The sequence below is a fragment of the Prinia subflava genome, chromosome 27 (genome assembly GCF_021018805.1).
Source record: "Prinia subflava isolate CZ2003 ecotype Zambia chromosome 27, Cam_Psub_1.2, whole genome shotgun sequence".
Classification (NCBI taxonomy): Eukaryota; Metazoa; Chordata; class Aves; order Passeriformes; family Cisticolidae; genus Prinia; species Prinia subflava.
The window spans coordinates 2,331,773-2,347,373 of NC_086273.1; the positions used below are offsets into that span (position 1 = coordinate 2,331,773).

The window sequence follows — 15,601 nt, forward strand, 5'->3', positions numbered from 1 at the left end:
CGAATAGTGACCCCTGTGCCCACCCGTACTTCCAAATGGCGTCCACGTGCCTTGAATATGCAAATGAACTGCGACGTGACTGCATTTAGAGAAACAATCCCTAGAAAAGAAAGAGCCAAAAGCAAATAAAGCTTAATAAGTGACTCCCTTGGGCAGGGAAGAAGAAAAGCTCTCTCTCAGAGCAATTTGGGGAAAGACACCCTAACAAACAGGGAACAGGGACAGAATGACAACCCCTCGACTGCGAGCCACCAGAGGTCGTCCTGACGTCTCTCGTGAGGAGGAAGCCCTGGCCCTGCCATAGCGGGAGGCAGAGCTGAAGGATTCCTCCTCCTCGACAGTGACCTGGGAGCAGCGGAGGGAGCGGAGCACAACCCCTCGAGCCTACACCCCAAGAGCTGAATTTAATAAAAGCATTTTAAAAGGAGAAGAAGCTCTCCTGGCCCTTATTTCCAACACTCGTGTTCTTTTCATGTCATTTATGACAACACGCCATTCCACCCCACTCTCTGATCCAAGAATTGCTGCTCCTCCCTCTTGTGGGGCAAAAGTTGGAAGCTGATGTTCTCCCGGTGGCACTGGCCAAGCCCTGAGGCAGGGGCAGGACCTTTCCCTGGAGCTCTGAGGGCGCTGGGTTTGTTCAGCTGCAGCAGAGCAGACGCAGCTCAGAGCTCCCCGGGGGCTGCGGCTCCTCCCGAGGGGCAGCGCGGGGGCAGCTCCGACCTCTGCCCCGGGGGAGCAGGGACAGCACCCGAGGGAACGGCTGGGGCTGGGCCAGGGCAGGGCTGGGCTGGAGAGCAGCAAAAGCTTCTTCCCCCAGAGCCGCTCAGGCACTGACCAGGCTCCCCAGGGAATGCTCACAGCCCCAAAACTGCCAGAGCTCCAGGAGCCTTTGGACACCACTCCCAGGGATGCACAGGCTGGGATTGTTGGGCTGTCCTGGACAGGGCCAGGGCTTGGACTCCATGATCCCCGAGGCTCCCTCGCAGCTCAGCCCATTCTGCAATTGTCACCCTTTGGCTCAGCCTTTGTGTCCCCTGCAGGCGCTGGCAGAGCTGTTGGCTGGGGCAGGAGCACGGCAGCCCCAGCGTTCCCATCTGTGTGACACAACAGGGACAGCCCCAACATTCCATCCCTGGAGACGCTCCAAGGGAAGTGTCCACACCCGTGTCCAGCCAACACAACTGACCGGCCACTGACCCTGAGTGACCACGGCCCTGCCAACCCGGAGGCACCGCTGGGGCAGCTGCATCTCAGCCGTGTCCCAGCTCCTGCAGCCCCTCCTCTGCCCCAAACCCTCCTGCACCACAGGGAGGGGCTCATTTCAGTGCCCCTCAGGGGTCTCCTTTTGGGGTGAAAGGTAGAGATTTTGGTTCTTGCTAGCAAGGCCAGAACAGAAACTTTGTTTCTTTTACCTTGGGGCCTTGGAGATGCCTGGGTGTTTTGTGCACTGAGCCCCCTGCGCTCGCTCCCTGCAAATGTCCCACTGCCAGTGCCCTGTCCTTGTGTCACCTGCTGTGGCTGGGCATGAACAGAGCTCCTGGACTTGCATTTCCAGGTGGGATCTAAAACTGAAGGACAGGAGATGCTTGAATGCAAAAAACGGAATGGGAGCATCAGTTGAGGGGGAAATCTCCCCCTTCTGTGCCAGCCCATGTGAACTCTGGAATTCTCTTCTGCTGAGGAACTGGAGGTGTCTGGCAGACCAGGAAAGGTGAGCCTGAGACAGGAGTTTTCCTTTGCTAAAGGAAAGCCTCAGCATAGAAAGAACATTGTGCCCTTGGCAAGGAGGGATTGTGTTAAAAGAGCTGTCACATCCCTGCGGGGTTGGACATGGAAAGTTATGGTGCCATCCTTTCCTTCCCTCCAGCCCTCAGCTGGAACTTGGATTGAAAAGGGACATGAGGAGAAAGGAATTTCCCTGCCAGGGCAGGGCTGTGGTGCAACACATCCCCCAGCAGGAGTCTGGAGCAGCCCAAGGCTCTGTGTGCCCAGGCAGAGGCAGGCAGGACGCAGAGCTGTCAGCAAAGGAAGGGCCCAGCCAGGTGGGGCAGCCGGGGGATGACGACAGCCTGCAGGGACAGAGGCACAGGGCATGGACACCGTAGGACAGCCTGGGCTGCACAGGGCACAGGCATGGGCAGCAGCTGAAAGGCCCTGACACAGCCAACTCCTGCAACACTTGGGCCATGGCTGCTGGCCCTGGGCCTGAGGCATCAGGAGGAGACAAGTGACCCTTGCAGGCCTGGGGCCTCATTGCCTCCTTGTCCCTGCTCAGCAGCCTGCCAGGGGCCGCCCCATGGTGCTGCCCTTGGCATTGCACATCCCCACATCCCAGTGGCCCGGGAAGAGCCCTGAGCAAGGAGGGAGGGACAGGATCTGCCTTGGCAGGGGCTGGGGCTCAGGCCTTGGCCCTTTGCATTCCTGAAACACATCACAGTTTGGTCAGCATCAGAGACACCTTTGCCTTTTTTGTCCCCACCTGTCATCACTGCCTGAAGTGTTCTGCTTTGACTGGAACCTTGGGATACTTTTTTAGTTGTGCTCCTCCATGGGACCTATTAAAACTTCAAGAAATTTTGGAGTTTCAATTTATATTTGAATTCTTGAGAAGTTTTTTTGATTACTCTCTGAGGAACTGAGTCTCATGTAAACAACACCAAACCCCAAGAGGCTCATTAAAGTCTTTGTGCTGTGTCTGTGCTGCTGAGCTGGGCCAAGTTCCTGGCCCAGAGGCAGCTCCTGGAAACCAAGGAGAGCTTTAAAAAGACATTTCTCCTGAGGAGCAGCTCCTCTTCCAGCCCAGCAGGGCTGAAGGCACTGCCTGCAGCCACTCCGGGCACAGCACAGAGGCACAGAGAGCTTCAATCAGTCAGGGCTGGGAAAATGCTGAGAAGTGACTGGGGGAGAATCATTCGCAGCCCTTGACACTGGAATTCTATGGCTGCAGGACAATGCAGCTGCAGCTCCTGCAGAGATCTCCTCAAGCTGGAACATCCCACTGACTCTGGATTCTGTAAGTACAACTCAAACTATCTCTGCTGTATGCATGAGGACAAGCTCAGGGCTTTCACTCACTCCAGGAATATTTCCAAGACAATAATTTTTTAAAGATAATTTTTACGGAGTCTTTTTTTTTTTTTTTCCGTTTTCTTACTCCTTTGGATTTGGAGGGATAAATAATACATGACTTCTTCATGTTTAAAGTTCTTAAGGCATCTGAACTGTACCTCCAGTGCTATGCAGGAGTTTCCTAAAGTGCTTTCAGCCACTCCTCTGCCCATGGACAGCACCAGTGTCACCTTTGCTGGAGCCATCAGGCTTAGTCTGACCTGTCCTTTCTCTAAGCTCCAAACAGAACCTTCCCCCAGCCAGTGCCCTGCAAACAGGCAGGATTCAGTAGGGCCAAGGAGAGTGCACAGAGATTTGGGGTCTGTGAGTGCTGGCAGGGAGAGATCAGGCACAGGGAAACACTTCCAGGGGAAAATCTCCAGGAAGCAGAGAGAAGGTCAGGCAGTGAGAGAAAACAAAACCCAGAAATGTTGTGGCAGGGAGAGTTTAGAGATCTCCACAGGAGCCCCTCCAGTGCAGCCCCTCCCTCTGAACAAGCCCCCTCCCTCCTGTCCCCCAGCCAAGCCTCTGCCCTCAGGGCCGGGGGTCCAAGGTGTGAAGCCCCTCCTGTGCAGGCAGAGCTGCAGCAGAGCCATGGGGCAGCTCTGCAGCCCCGGGCCCAGTTCCCTCTGCAGAGCACAGGGCTGGGAGCAGCTGCCCGGCACTGGGGGGCTCTGGGAGGGGGCACAGCTGGCTCAGGGTGACGCTGTCCCCAGTGCCCGGCTGTGGGCAATGCTGTCAGTGCAGCCAGGGAAGGAGCTCCATCTCCATCAGTCCAATGCCATCATTAGGACACTTGGAAGTCTCCCAAAAATTTCCTTTCAAGCTGGGAGCTTCCCTCCAGGATTTGGACCTTTCCTGTAGCATCTTTGTGTTATCTGAAAGACCCATAGAGAAAGGCAGAGGTGTTCTGACACTGGAAATGCTCTTAGGTTCTTGGAAGGAGCAACATGAGTCCTTGGATACAAATGTGTTGCTGGGCTGTGGTGGATCCATCGGCTTTCAGAAGGTAATTTTTTTAGGGGAAACATGGTAAGGTAATCACCTTCCATCTGCAAAAGGCTAAAGCCCAGAGAACTTCTAAACAGATCAGAATGACCTCCCATGTTCCCTCACTCTCCACTCATCACTTTGCCTCACAGAACTTTCTCTGTTCTCCCTGGGGGCAGCAGAAATGCTGAGGCTTTCTGATATCCAAGATTACCAGGAAAGACATGTGGGAGCTTATAAAGCAAACTGCAGAACTCTTAAACACAAAAGGGTGTCTGTGTGTTTCAGGAGAGTGTGTATGGAAAACAGCTTTGATTTTAGTTACAGGTATCTCCTCTAACTCTTCACTGTCCTTTTCTCCTTGAACAGGTTCCCATGTTCAGACACAGCAAATGTCCAACAGCAGCTCCATCAGCCACTTCCTCCTGCTGCCATTGGCACACACGCGGCAGCTGCAGCTCCTGCACTTCTGCCTCTTCCTGGCCATCTCCCTGGCTGCCCTCCTGGCCAACGGCCTCATCATCAGCGCCGTAGCCTGCGGCCACCTCCTGCACAGCCCCATGTTCTTCTTCCTGCTCAACCTGGCCCTCAGCGACCTGGGCTCCATCCTCACCACTGTCCCCAAAGCCATGCACAATTCCCTCTGGGACACCAGGAGCATCTCCTATGAAGGATGTGCTGCACAGCTCTTTCTGTTTTTCTTTTTCATTGGAGCAGAGTACTGTCTCTTGACCATCATGTGCTACGACCGCTACGTGTCCATCTACAAACCCCTGCACTACGGGACCCTCCTGGGCAGCAGAGCTTGTGCCCACATGGCAGCAGCTGCCTGGGCCAGTGCCTTTCTCTATGCTCTGCTGCACACAGCCAATACATTTTCCCTGCCCCTGTGCCATGGCAATGCCCTGGGCCAGTTCTTCTGTGAAATCCCACACATCCTCAAGCTCTCCTGCTCCAAATCCTACCTCAGAGAACTTGGGCTTCTTGTGCTAAGTGCTTTTCTATATTTTGGTTGTTTTGTGTTCATTGTTTTCTCCTATGTGCAGATCTTCAGGGCTGTGCTGAGGATCCCCTCTGAGCAGGGACGGCACAAAGCCTTTTCCACCTGCCTCCCTCACCTGGCCGTGCTCTCCCTGTTCCTCAGCACTGGCACATTTGCCTACCTGAAGCCCCCCTCCATCTCCTCCCCATCTCTGGATCTGTCAGTGTCAGTTCTGTACTCGGTGGTGCCTCCAGCCCTGAACCCCCTCATCTACAGCCGGAGGAACCAGGAGCTCAAGGCTGCAGTGTGGACACTGATAACTGGACCATTTAATTAACACTAAACTGCTGGCCTGTTTCTGGAAATCACTTCTAATAAAAGTCATCTTTCTAGCACTTGTTGGTTTGGTTTTCAGGGTTTTCCTTTGTTTTAGTTTTCAATGATGTTCCCAAAACAAGGCCATTGTTTGTGACCTTTACTGTCTTGTAAATCTCCTCATTTTCTCTCACCCTAGACTGTGTCAATAACGAGCTGTGCTCACAGAAGCTTTAAGTGAATGAAAGGACCTCCCAGCAGAGTTTTCACTGGAAATCCCCTTTTGTTTCCTTCTCTGTGGCTGCAGCAGCAATGTCTGTGTGCAGAGCTGGGGCAGATCAGTGCTGTCACAGCAGCAGTGCCCAGCAGCAGCAGCACTTGGTGTTGCCAGTGCTGCTGCCGTGGCCCTGCCCCGCTGCCCTCCTGGCCCTGCTGTTGCTGTAGGGCCTGAGTGCTCTCAGGGCCGGGCACAGGGCTGGGGGTGGCAGTGCTGGGGCTGCAGCAGGGACAGGCCATGGGCACTGCTGGGGCAGCGCTGACGCCTCAGGCCAGGGCCTGGGGGCTGCAGGCTCCTTGCCCAGGCTCTCTCCACAACACGGCCAGGCCAAGGCTCAGCACAGAAAAGCCCCGTCAGCAGCCCCAGGCTGGCCGTGGGCAGGCTGGGGGCAAACAGCATGGCTGGGGCTCTGCAAGGTCCCTGGGGGAGACAGGAAGGAGCAGCAGAGCAGGGGCTGATCCATCCCCTCTGCGCTGGACACCTCAGGGCAGCGTCCCAGAGCGTCCTCATGCACCTGCCAACAACATCCCCCCTCTGCAGCCCCGGCCTCTCCCCAGCTCACACAGGTGCTGCATCCTTGCAGGCACAGCCACGGCTGCACTGCCTCAGGAGCCCCTGTTTGCACTGCCCAGAGCAGGCGTCAGCACCCCCATGGTGTTGGTGTGGGGAGATGAACCTGAGTGAGCACAAATGCCATCAGCCCCTGGGGCCAGGAAGGGCTGGGGGACAGGAGGGAAACCACTCTGGTTTCTCATGGCCTCTGATGTCAGGCAAAATGTTTGTTCCCATGGGCTGTGAGTTTTCTGTGCCACCACAGACATTGTTCAGACTCAGGTTGGGCTGCCTAGCTGCGACCCCCAAACTGCCCACGGCATTTCCTTTGTTTCACCTTTGCTTTCTTTTCTTTTTCCTAATCCAACTTGCGTCCTGTTGCCATCCCTGTCTCCTCCCCAGTAAAGAGGCCATCCCTGGTTTCCCTTTCCTCTCTGGCCCCACTCCTCATTTCACTTCTTTAGGTGGCACCATGGGAACGTCCCTTGGGGAGCAGGATCATCCTCCAAGTGCTTCAGGAATTGTCTGCAGGCTCCTGCAGGGCCTCCTGCTGCTCCCTTGCCAGAGGCACCACAGGCCAGGGGGGCACATCTGCCCTGCTGTGTCTGCCTGTGGGGCTCCCTGCTCTGGGCAATGAGGAGGGGCTGCAGAGGCTCTGCAGGACTGACAGGATGGGCTTTGGGGCTGTGAGGAGAAGCTGAGGAACATGGGCTGCTGCACCATCTCAAGAGGAGGCCCAGGGCTCATCCTGCAACTGCTCCAAGGGTGGTTTCACAGAATCACAGAATCAGCAAGGTTGGAAAAGACCTTGGAGATCATCAAGTCCAACCTGTGCCCTGACACCACCTTGTCTCCCCTGAGCCTCCTCTTCTCCAGGATAAACAACCCCAGCTCCCTCAGCCACTCCTCACAGCACTTGTGTTCCACACCCCTCACCAGCCTTGTTGCCCTTCTCTGGACATGCTCCAGCCCCTCCATGTCCTTCCTAAATTGGGGGCCCAGAACTGGACACAGCACTCGAGGTGCAGCCTCACCAGTGCCCAGCACAGGGGAAGAATCCCTGCCCTGCTCCTGCTGCCCACACCATTCCTGATCCAGACCAGGAGCCATTGGCCTTCTTGCCCACCTGCCCACACTGCTGCCTCATGTCCAGCCTGCTGTCCAGCACTGCCCCACGTCCCTTTCTGCCTGCCCACTGTCCAGCCACTCTGTCCCCAGCCTGGAGCACTGCAGGGCTTGTTGTGGCCAAAGTGCAGGACCCGGCCCTTGGTCTTGTTCAGCCTCACGCTGTTGGATTTGGGCCCTGGATCCAGCCTGTGCAGGGCCCTGTGCAGAGCCCTCCTACCCTCCAGCACATCCACACTCACACCCAGCTTGGTGTCACCTGCAAATTTGCTGATGCTGGACTCAATCCCCTCCTGCAGATCCTCAGTGCAGATATTGCAATCCCCGCTGGCTGCCTCTGATCCCTGGGCCATCCTGGGGGTGCCCTGGGATGGCTCTCAAGGGGATCTGTTCCATCCCCTTGCTGGGCACCCAGGGCAGGCTGACAGGCCTGCAGTTCCCCACATCCTCCTTGCAGCCCTTCTTGGGGATGGGCTCCCATTGGCACCTCCAGGCCTCTGGGCCCTCCCTGCTGAGCCAGGACTGAGGAGAAATGATGGAGAGCAGCTTGGGGAGCTCATCCAGCAGCTCCCTCATGGCCCTAGCATGGATCCCATCTGGTCCCAGAGACACCTGTGAGCATCTGAGTGGCTCAGCAGGTTCCCAGCTGCTTCCTGCTGGATTGGAGGGCTAGTCTTCGGCTCCCTGTCCCCATCTACCAGCTCAGGAGAACTCTTTTCTTGAGGACAACCTTGCTTACTGTAGAAATTTGAGAGAAACAAGGTATTAAGCAGATCAGCCTTCTCCTCATTATTAGTTACTCTATTCTCCTCTGCATCTGATAAAGACTGGTGGTTCTCTTTTTTCCTTGTTTTGATATTAATTTATTCATAGAAACATTTTCAATTATTTTTCACGGAAGTGGCCAAATTAATCTCTGATTGAGATTTCCTCTCTCTCATTTTTCTTTCTTCCTTACCTAACAACATCCTTAAACACTTTTTAAGTTTCCTGACCTTCTTTCCAAAGGTGATGCACCCTCTTTTTCTTCCCTGAGTTCCCACAAAAGCTCCATAGTCAGCCAGGCCAGTCATTTTTCTCACTGGCTCATCTTTTGGCACACCAGGACAGGCTGCCCTGTTCCCTTAAGATTTCCTTCTTGAAATGTGTCCATCCTGGACACCCTTGTTTTTAGGCTCTGTTTCCTTTAGAAAAATCAGTACCTGATTCGGTACTCCCCAAATCTGCATCCTGAACAGGCCAAAGTCTGCAGTCCGTAACTGCAGTGTAGAAGTTTTGTTGATGCCCCTCCTTCTTTCACAGAATATTGGAAACTTGATCATTTCATGGTGACTGTACCCAGGCAGGGACCCACCACCACCTCTCCCACCAGCCCTTCTCTGTCTGTGAACAGCAGCAGCCAGAGCTTTCCTTGGCAGTGGGAGTGTGTCACGATCCGATGGATGGTTGTTCATTTTGATGGTTCGTTTTGATTTCAAAGTGCAAAAAGAAGCAAAGAGAAGTTAATTTATGTAAAATCAATGTATCTTTATTGATACCCACAATATGCAATAGAAGAGAAGGGAAAGAAAGAGAGAGAGAGAAAAGAGGGAAGGGGGGGGGGGGTATAGCTACCGACAGCAGACGTGAATCCTCGTGATGCTGGGACCAATCGACACCTTTGCAGTCCTTGTGGTGTGCCAATAGATCCGTCTTGTCCATTGGGGAGGCCTCCGAGGCTCTCTTTTTCGGGGAGCTTATCCAGTTCTTTTTCGAGGCGAGGGGCAGCAGGCCAGAACGGGGAGAGATCTCTTGAGTTTTGCAGGTTTTCTTGCACAGTGAAGGAGCAGGGCAGGCTGGGCTTTGCAGCAGGTACAGCACAGTCAGTGAGAGAAAACACAGCCTCTGCAAACACGTCCCAGATACCGTGACAGTTTCCATTGCTCCTGCACGGGTCTCTGAGGGGGCGACCTTGGTCCAGTGAATGCATCTGCAAGGAGAAACCTGGGTCCCATCTCAATCAGGCCAGAACTCCTGTGCTGTAGTTTAGGATTCTTGGGGTCTCAGCCTCTGACAATCGTGAGACAGATGAGGGATCTTCGGACCGACTCTTACAGCCCCTAGATTTATGAAAAACCAAAAATCTCAATAGTTCTCTGACTGCCTCCTCCTGAATAACAGGGGGACCATTCAGCTCCCTGATACCATTTGCCAATTCAAGAGGACAACTGTCCTGAAGGCTAGTCTTCCCAGTAAAAACTGAGGCAAAGAAGGCGTTAAGCACCTCTGCCTTCTCCTTATCTATAGTTACTAAGTTCCCTCCTGCATCTAAAAAAGGACAACGGTTGGTTGTTGTCGAACCCTGGAAAGACTGGGGACTAGAGTAACGTGAGACCAAACCAGTATGGTTTCCAGCACGAACTCCGCTTTATTCCGCGAGATGGCCGGTTAAGTACAGAGCAGATAGTTTACAGTAGCAGGTGCATTGTGATAGGCGGTGAGCATACAGAAGTATGTAAGCAATCTAGGATTAAGGTGGCTACGGAGATCTAGTGCCATTACCTCCATGCTGCGAGTGGCCATACCTTAACACATACCTAGCAGGAGATAAGTTTATCTGCTACTACGTATGCTGAACGTTCTGCGGCCTACTAGGCCCAGGCCTGAGGCCTAGTTTGGCCTAGTCTGGAATAGCTCAAATGGCATCTGTGAGCATATCATGCCCACGATACCTGAGAAACTCGGCCACAGTTCCCCCTTTTTCTTTTTGGGCTATCCAAACTGACGTTAAGGCACGGTCAGCTAATTTGCGCATGCATTGTATCAAGCAAGGCACTATTGTCAAAACTACTATGACAGCAATAAAGATCATTATACCAAAACGAATTAAATCCACAATCCACCCAGTGAGATTCCAAGACTTCAGCCAATTGTCAAACGGAGTGTTCTCAACTACAAGATGTTTCATGTTGTCCCTCAACTGCGCTAACTGCTGATGTATCGACCGTGAGTGGTCTGATAAATTCATGCAGCACATGCCTTCAAACTCTTCGCATCCATGCCCCTGAGCCAAAAGAAGGAAGTCAATCGCGGCTCGGTTCTGGAGCACTGAATGGCGAATGCCACTAACATCTTCAGCAAGCTCACTCAACAACTTCGTCGTTATGTTAATCTGTTTCCCTGTCCAGCAGGCTAAATGTTTCAGTTGTGTGAGGGCTTGTGCTGAAGCAACTCCTGGGGCAAAAATGGATGCTGAGATCACGGCTGGAGGCTGCCATAGGGTAACTTGATCTTTGCAGTTGGGACCTAGTTGAGACATACTGCGCTTGACTCGTTGAGCCTTCCTTGGCAAGCCTAGAACCTGGTGAATACTAGGTGCGAACAGAGTTAGTTTACCAAAATAACACGGTCCTCCGACACTGTTTGGAGGTACTGTGGACCATGCTCTATCTCCGCAAACTAAAAAGATTCCTGGTGGCAATCTCTTAGCAGCTGTTGTCAATTGCGTGACAGATCTGACCCAACTATTACAATACTCAGAGTAATTGTAATACAATGGTGAATGAGGGGACAGCCACGTAGCGTGGCCTTTCAATTGCTGCTCATCTATGATTAATAGACTTGAATTCACTGCAAAGCGCCCAAAGACAAGACAATAGTTTCCTGGCACAGAACCTAAGAGATCAAGCTCCTGAGGTTCTGGACCAGCAGTTCGAAGGTTTCGCGCTATGGCAGCAGCTTGTGGCCCTAAAGCACCTTTTGGGTCAATGCTGACAGGGGTTAAAGACTTGAACTCTGCCATGGAGGTCAGTGGAACTCCAATCAAGCAGGTTCTAAAAGGATTGGATGACGTCGCTAGAGATAAACAAAAGGAATCCTGTTTAGTTTGTTTGGCCCAAGTAACCCACATGTTCTCCCTTGTGTCAATGTCAAACATCCCTGCTCTTATTTTTACTACCACACTGATTAAAACCAACACCCTCATGCTTAACATTTCACCCATTGTGACAAGCACACAGTGTAGCACGCAGGCTATCAACCTAAAACCCTAACCAAGAACTTATCGTGCCTCTAAGTGTCACACAATAACAGTGCAATGATATAGTATTAAAACAGTCAATTTTCAGCACTCTCCGCGTCTTCTTGAGGTGCTTCAGGTAAGTCGTCGCTGTCTCTGTGAGTGTCACCGCCGGTTGGTATCTTTTCTTGTGGACATGCACGGGTAAAGCGACTCGGCACCCAGACAGGTCCTGCTTCTCCTGCAGAAACACACATATAACCGCGACCATTAAACAAGACTGGACTGGGTCCCTGCCATTCACCCGTTCGCATGTCCTTATGATATATGTAAAGTCCTGGAATTGCTTGTGGTCTCCCTTCTTTCACAGCCTGGTGGTGGATGACAACTGCAGGCTCTTCTCGCCCTTCTGCTAGGCATAAGTAATTTAAAGTGAACAGTACTTTAGATAAACGATTGGTCACATCCAGATCATTGCTTTGCTTCTGTTTTGCGAGATACTCTTTCAGCGTCCGATGAGCCCGTTCCACAATGGCTTGGCAAGTAGGAGAGTGAGGAATCCCGGTAGTATGTTTGACTCCCCACTTTTGCAGAAACCTAGCAACTCGTTGTCCCACATAAGCTGGACCATTGTCAGTTTTGATTTCTGCAGGCACTCTCATCACTGAAAAGCAAACAGTCAAATGTCTCTCAACGTGCAGAGCTCTTTCCCCAGTTTGTGCTGTGGCCCAAATGAATTTGGAGTAGGTGTCAATAGTGACATGAACTTATTTCAACTTTCCAAACTCTGGGATGTGTGTTACATCCATTTGCCACAGTTCCAGGGCTTTCATTCCTCGAGGATTCGTGCCTAGGCCAAGACCTGGCCCGTGATGACTGCATTGAGGGCAGGCACGCACAATCCCCTGTGCATCGTTCATAGATATTTGAAATTGACGACGCAAAGCTCTAGCATTCTGATGGAAGTTCTCGTGGCTGTTGCGAGCTCTGACAAATTTGCTTTCAGGAGGGACATGGGCAACGCAACTGACTGCAGCATCTGCCCGTGCATTGCCTTCTCCCAAACCATTGCTGCACTGATGACTACGAATGTGCATCACGCAAAAGGCATGCTGAAGCTGTTTGAGTATGCTCCTCAGTCGTAGAAATAGTTCTCCGAGGCGCTGATTCTGAGTGGTCTTAATGAGTGCATCTTCGATTCTTTGTACCACTCCAACCACATACAAAGAATCTGACACCACATTAAGAGGTTCCTTATTCCAGGTTTGCAAAGCCCAACACACTGCTCCCAGTTCCATGGTCTGCAAGCTGTCTCCAGCTTCACTGTGGATTAAATGCTGCTTCCATTCTCCTTGCTGTTTCCACACACACACAGCTCTTTGTGTCTTTCGGCCAGCATCCGTATAAACTGTTCTGCCTTCCACAGGTGTCATGGAACACAAAGGCTTCTCCAGCCACTGATGGCGTGCAATCAGAGTCCACATCGGACCCTTTGGCTGTCGGTTGTGAACCACACCTGTAAAACCCAACAATGCTTCTTGCAGCTCCACAGAATGTCTCAGTTTCCAGTCCAGATCTTCATTTCTGATCGGAACACTGATATCTGCCGGTTCTTCCCCATCAATCTCTAAAATCCTATCTCTCCCTTTCCTGATGAGCGCGGCAAGGGCTTCTGTTCTTGTCATAACACGACTCTTTGGCTGCACCGGCAAGAACACCCATTCAATCACACCAGCTGTCGATTTTAACCCAGACTGGTGTTCCCCCTTCTTCTTTTGCCATTGAAAGATGATGGCAAACGGACAGACATCTGCGTTGGAGAGGAACAGTGACAGTGGCAGGTGTTCTATGCGGCGAATGCTCCAACCCCGTTGCAGCTTCTCTGACACCTTGACTAAGGCTTGTTGCTGTTCAGGGGTACATTGTCGAAGGCTACTGGCATCATTACCGTGTAGCCATGGTAGAAACGGTTGCAAGTCCTCATTGGTGATTCCTACAATGGGACGAACCCATTGCAGGTCTCCAAAAAGTCTCTGAGCGTCATATAACGTTAAAATGTTGGTATGTAAAGTAATTTTCTGCGGCCGGATTTGTGCACTCGTGATCAGCCATCCTAAGTACTTCCACGGGGCTGATCGTTGTATTTTTTCCGGGGCCACAGTCAGACCACGATGTTTTAACTGTGTGACTAGCCAGTCCAAGTCCTCTGTGGGCAGAGGCTCCTTAGTAGCAACAAGGATGTCATCGACGTAGTGATAAATCATTGCATTGAAAAAACGTTGACGAATTGGCTGCAAAGCCCAATTGACGAATATCTGGCACATGGTAGGCGAGGTACGACTTCCCTGAGGAAGAGTTACCCATTCATACCGTTGTGCTGGCGCTGCTCTGTTAATAGATGGCACAGTGAAGGCAAAGCGCTGAGTATCTTGAGGGTGGAGCGGGATAGTGAAAAAACAGTCCTTCAAATCGACGATCACAATGTCCCACCCTTGCGGAATCATGGTCGGTGCTGGCAAGCCTGGTTGCAGAGCACCCATTGCTTGCATCTGCTCATTAACCTTACGAAGGTCATGTAGCAGTCTCCATTTCCCTGATTTTTTAGGGATGACAAAAATCGGTGTGTTCCATGGACTCACTGAGGGTCGAATGTGACCTGCTTCTAATTGTTCCTGCACCAATTGCTTGGTAATTCGCAGCCTCTTCTCTGTCATTGGCCACTGCTCAACCCACACAGGGGTATCAGTTAACCAGGTGATTTTTAAAATGGGTGGCTGCTCTGCAGTGGCCACTAAAGAAAATGCCGGTCAGTAGTCAAAACCATCCCTATTTGGGAAAGCACATCTCTTCCTAGCAGCCCCAGAATCTCTTCATGCACTGGCACAACATATAGATGAGCCACAACCACTTGTCCATCTTCAAAGATGATCCGAATAGGATCTGCACTTATTGAGGGAACAGTCAGGCCTCCTATGCCCACAACGCGGGTATAGGGGGATTTCAAAGGCCAATGAGAAGGCCAAAGTAATTTGTTAATTAAAGATATGTCTGCGCCGGTGTCTGGAAGTGGTTCCATGCCAATAATTTCATCGCCTCGTTGCAGTTTCACTGCAATCCGTGGCCGCTCGTGTAAATCCACTGTAAGGAAAACATTGTGTCCCATAGATCCAAAGCTCTCAGCTCCGCCTTCGGCTTTCGCAGGCTGCTTTTGGGACTGACGACGTGGTAGGATGTTCTCAAAGGGGATGATCTGAGCAATCCTGCTCCCCTTTGGGATTGTCACAGGAGGCTGCAGGGCATAAACCATTACTTTTAACTGTCCAGTGTAATTTGCATTGATGACTCCTGGCACCACCATAATACCCTGTTTGCTCGTGGAGGCTCCTCCTAATATCAAACCTCCAGCTGAGGAAATTGTATTATAGATGGGTTCAGAGACATCAGTTGGGATTAGGGTGACTTCTTTATCTTGTAAGGTGACCTCTTCTGCTGCTGTTATGTCCACACCAACGCTTCTCCACGCAGCAGGTCTGGTCTGTCTCAATGAGTCTTTTTTGGAGTCTGGTGGGCTGAGGCATTTATTTGTGTCTTGGCGCGCTGCCTCGGCGCGCTGGCCGTGAAGTTTCCCTGTTTCCTGCAGACCTCTGTGGCATGAGTGTCCACATTGCAGTGGTGACACCAAACAGGCTTTTGGCAGGTCCGCCTGAAATGACCCATTTCACCACAGCGGATGCACTGGGACTTTGCCGCTGATTTTTTGTTATTAGTAAAACAGTTGAAGGGCTTTCCCGTCAATGCAGCTGCGATAACATGTCCCTGTTGCTGCATTGCGTTTTGCATTGCCGCTGTGAAAGCTGCTGTTTGGTTCGTCTGTTCTGCTCTCGCTGCTCTCACCAACATTTCGTCCACGCCACAGCCTTGAGGGAGGGAGGCCAGGATGGTTTTCATGCGTGCGTTGGCGTTCTCAAATGCCAGAGAACGAAACAGATGGTCTCGCACCTCGTCAGGCAGATCTGGGGCATCTCTCAATGCCGTAGAAAGACGATCAATAAATTGAGCAAACGATTCTGTGGCTCCTTGCTTGATGTTAGCATAGGATGGAGGCTTCTTTTTGTCTGGCACCAACAACAAAGCTCTGTAGGCTGGTGACTGGGAGAGTTGATGGATTTCGATGGGAAAAGTCAGCTGTACATTTGTCGTGGCATAGGCTCCTTGGCCCGTCAGCATGTCCGGCTGAATCCCATAAAATGGA

The 15,601-nt window shown here is 52.0% G+C and overlaps 1 protein-coding gene across 1 annotated transcript; it reads left to right on the plus strand.

Annotated features, from left to right (window-relative positions):
- The first annotated feature begins 2,802 nt into the window (after positions 1–2,802).
- Positions 2,803–5,420, plus strand: LOC134562334 (olfactory receptor 14A16-like). The gene is made up of 3 exons (XM_063419712.1): positions 2,803–3,016; positions 3,208–3,320; positions 4,470–5,420. Exon 3 carries the CDS (start codon positions 4,494–4,496, stop codon positions 5,418–5,420), a length of 927 nt encoding a protein of 308 aa, XP_063275782.1. The 5' UTR covers positions 2,803–3,016; positions 3,208–3,320; positions 4,470–4,493.
- Positions 5,421–15,601: the final 10,181 nt, after the last annotated feature.

Excerpts from the sequence above, each read along its gene's own strand:
- LOC134562334 (XM_063419712.1), top strand. The coding sequence starts at position 4,494 with ATGTCCAACAGCAGCTCCATCAGCCACTTCCTCCTGCTGCCATTGGCA.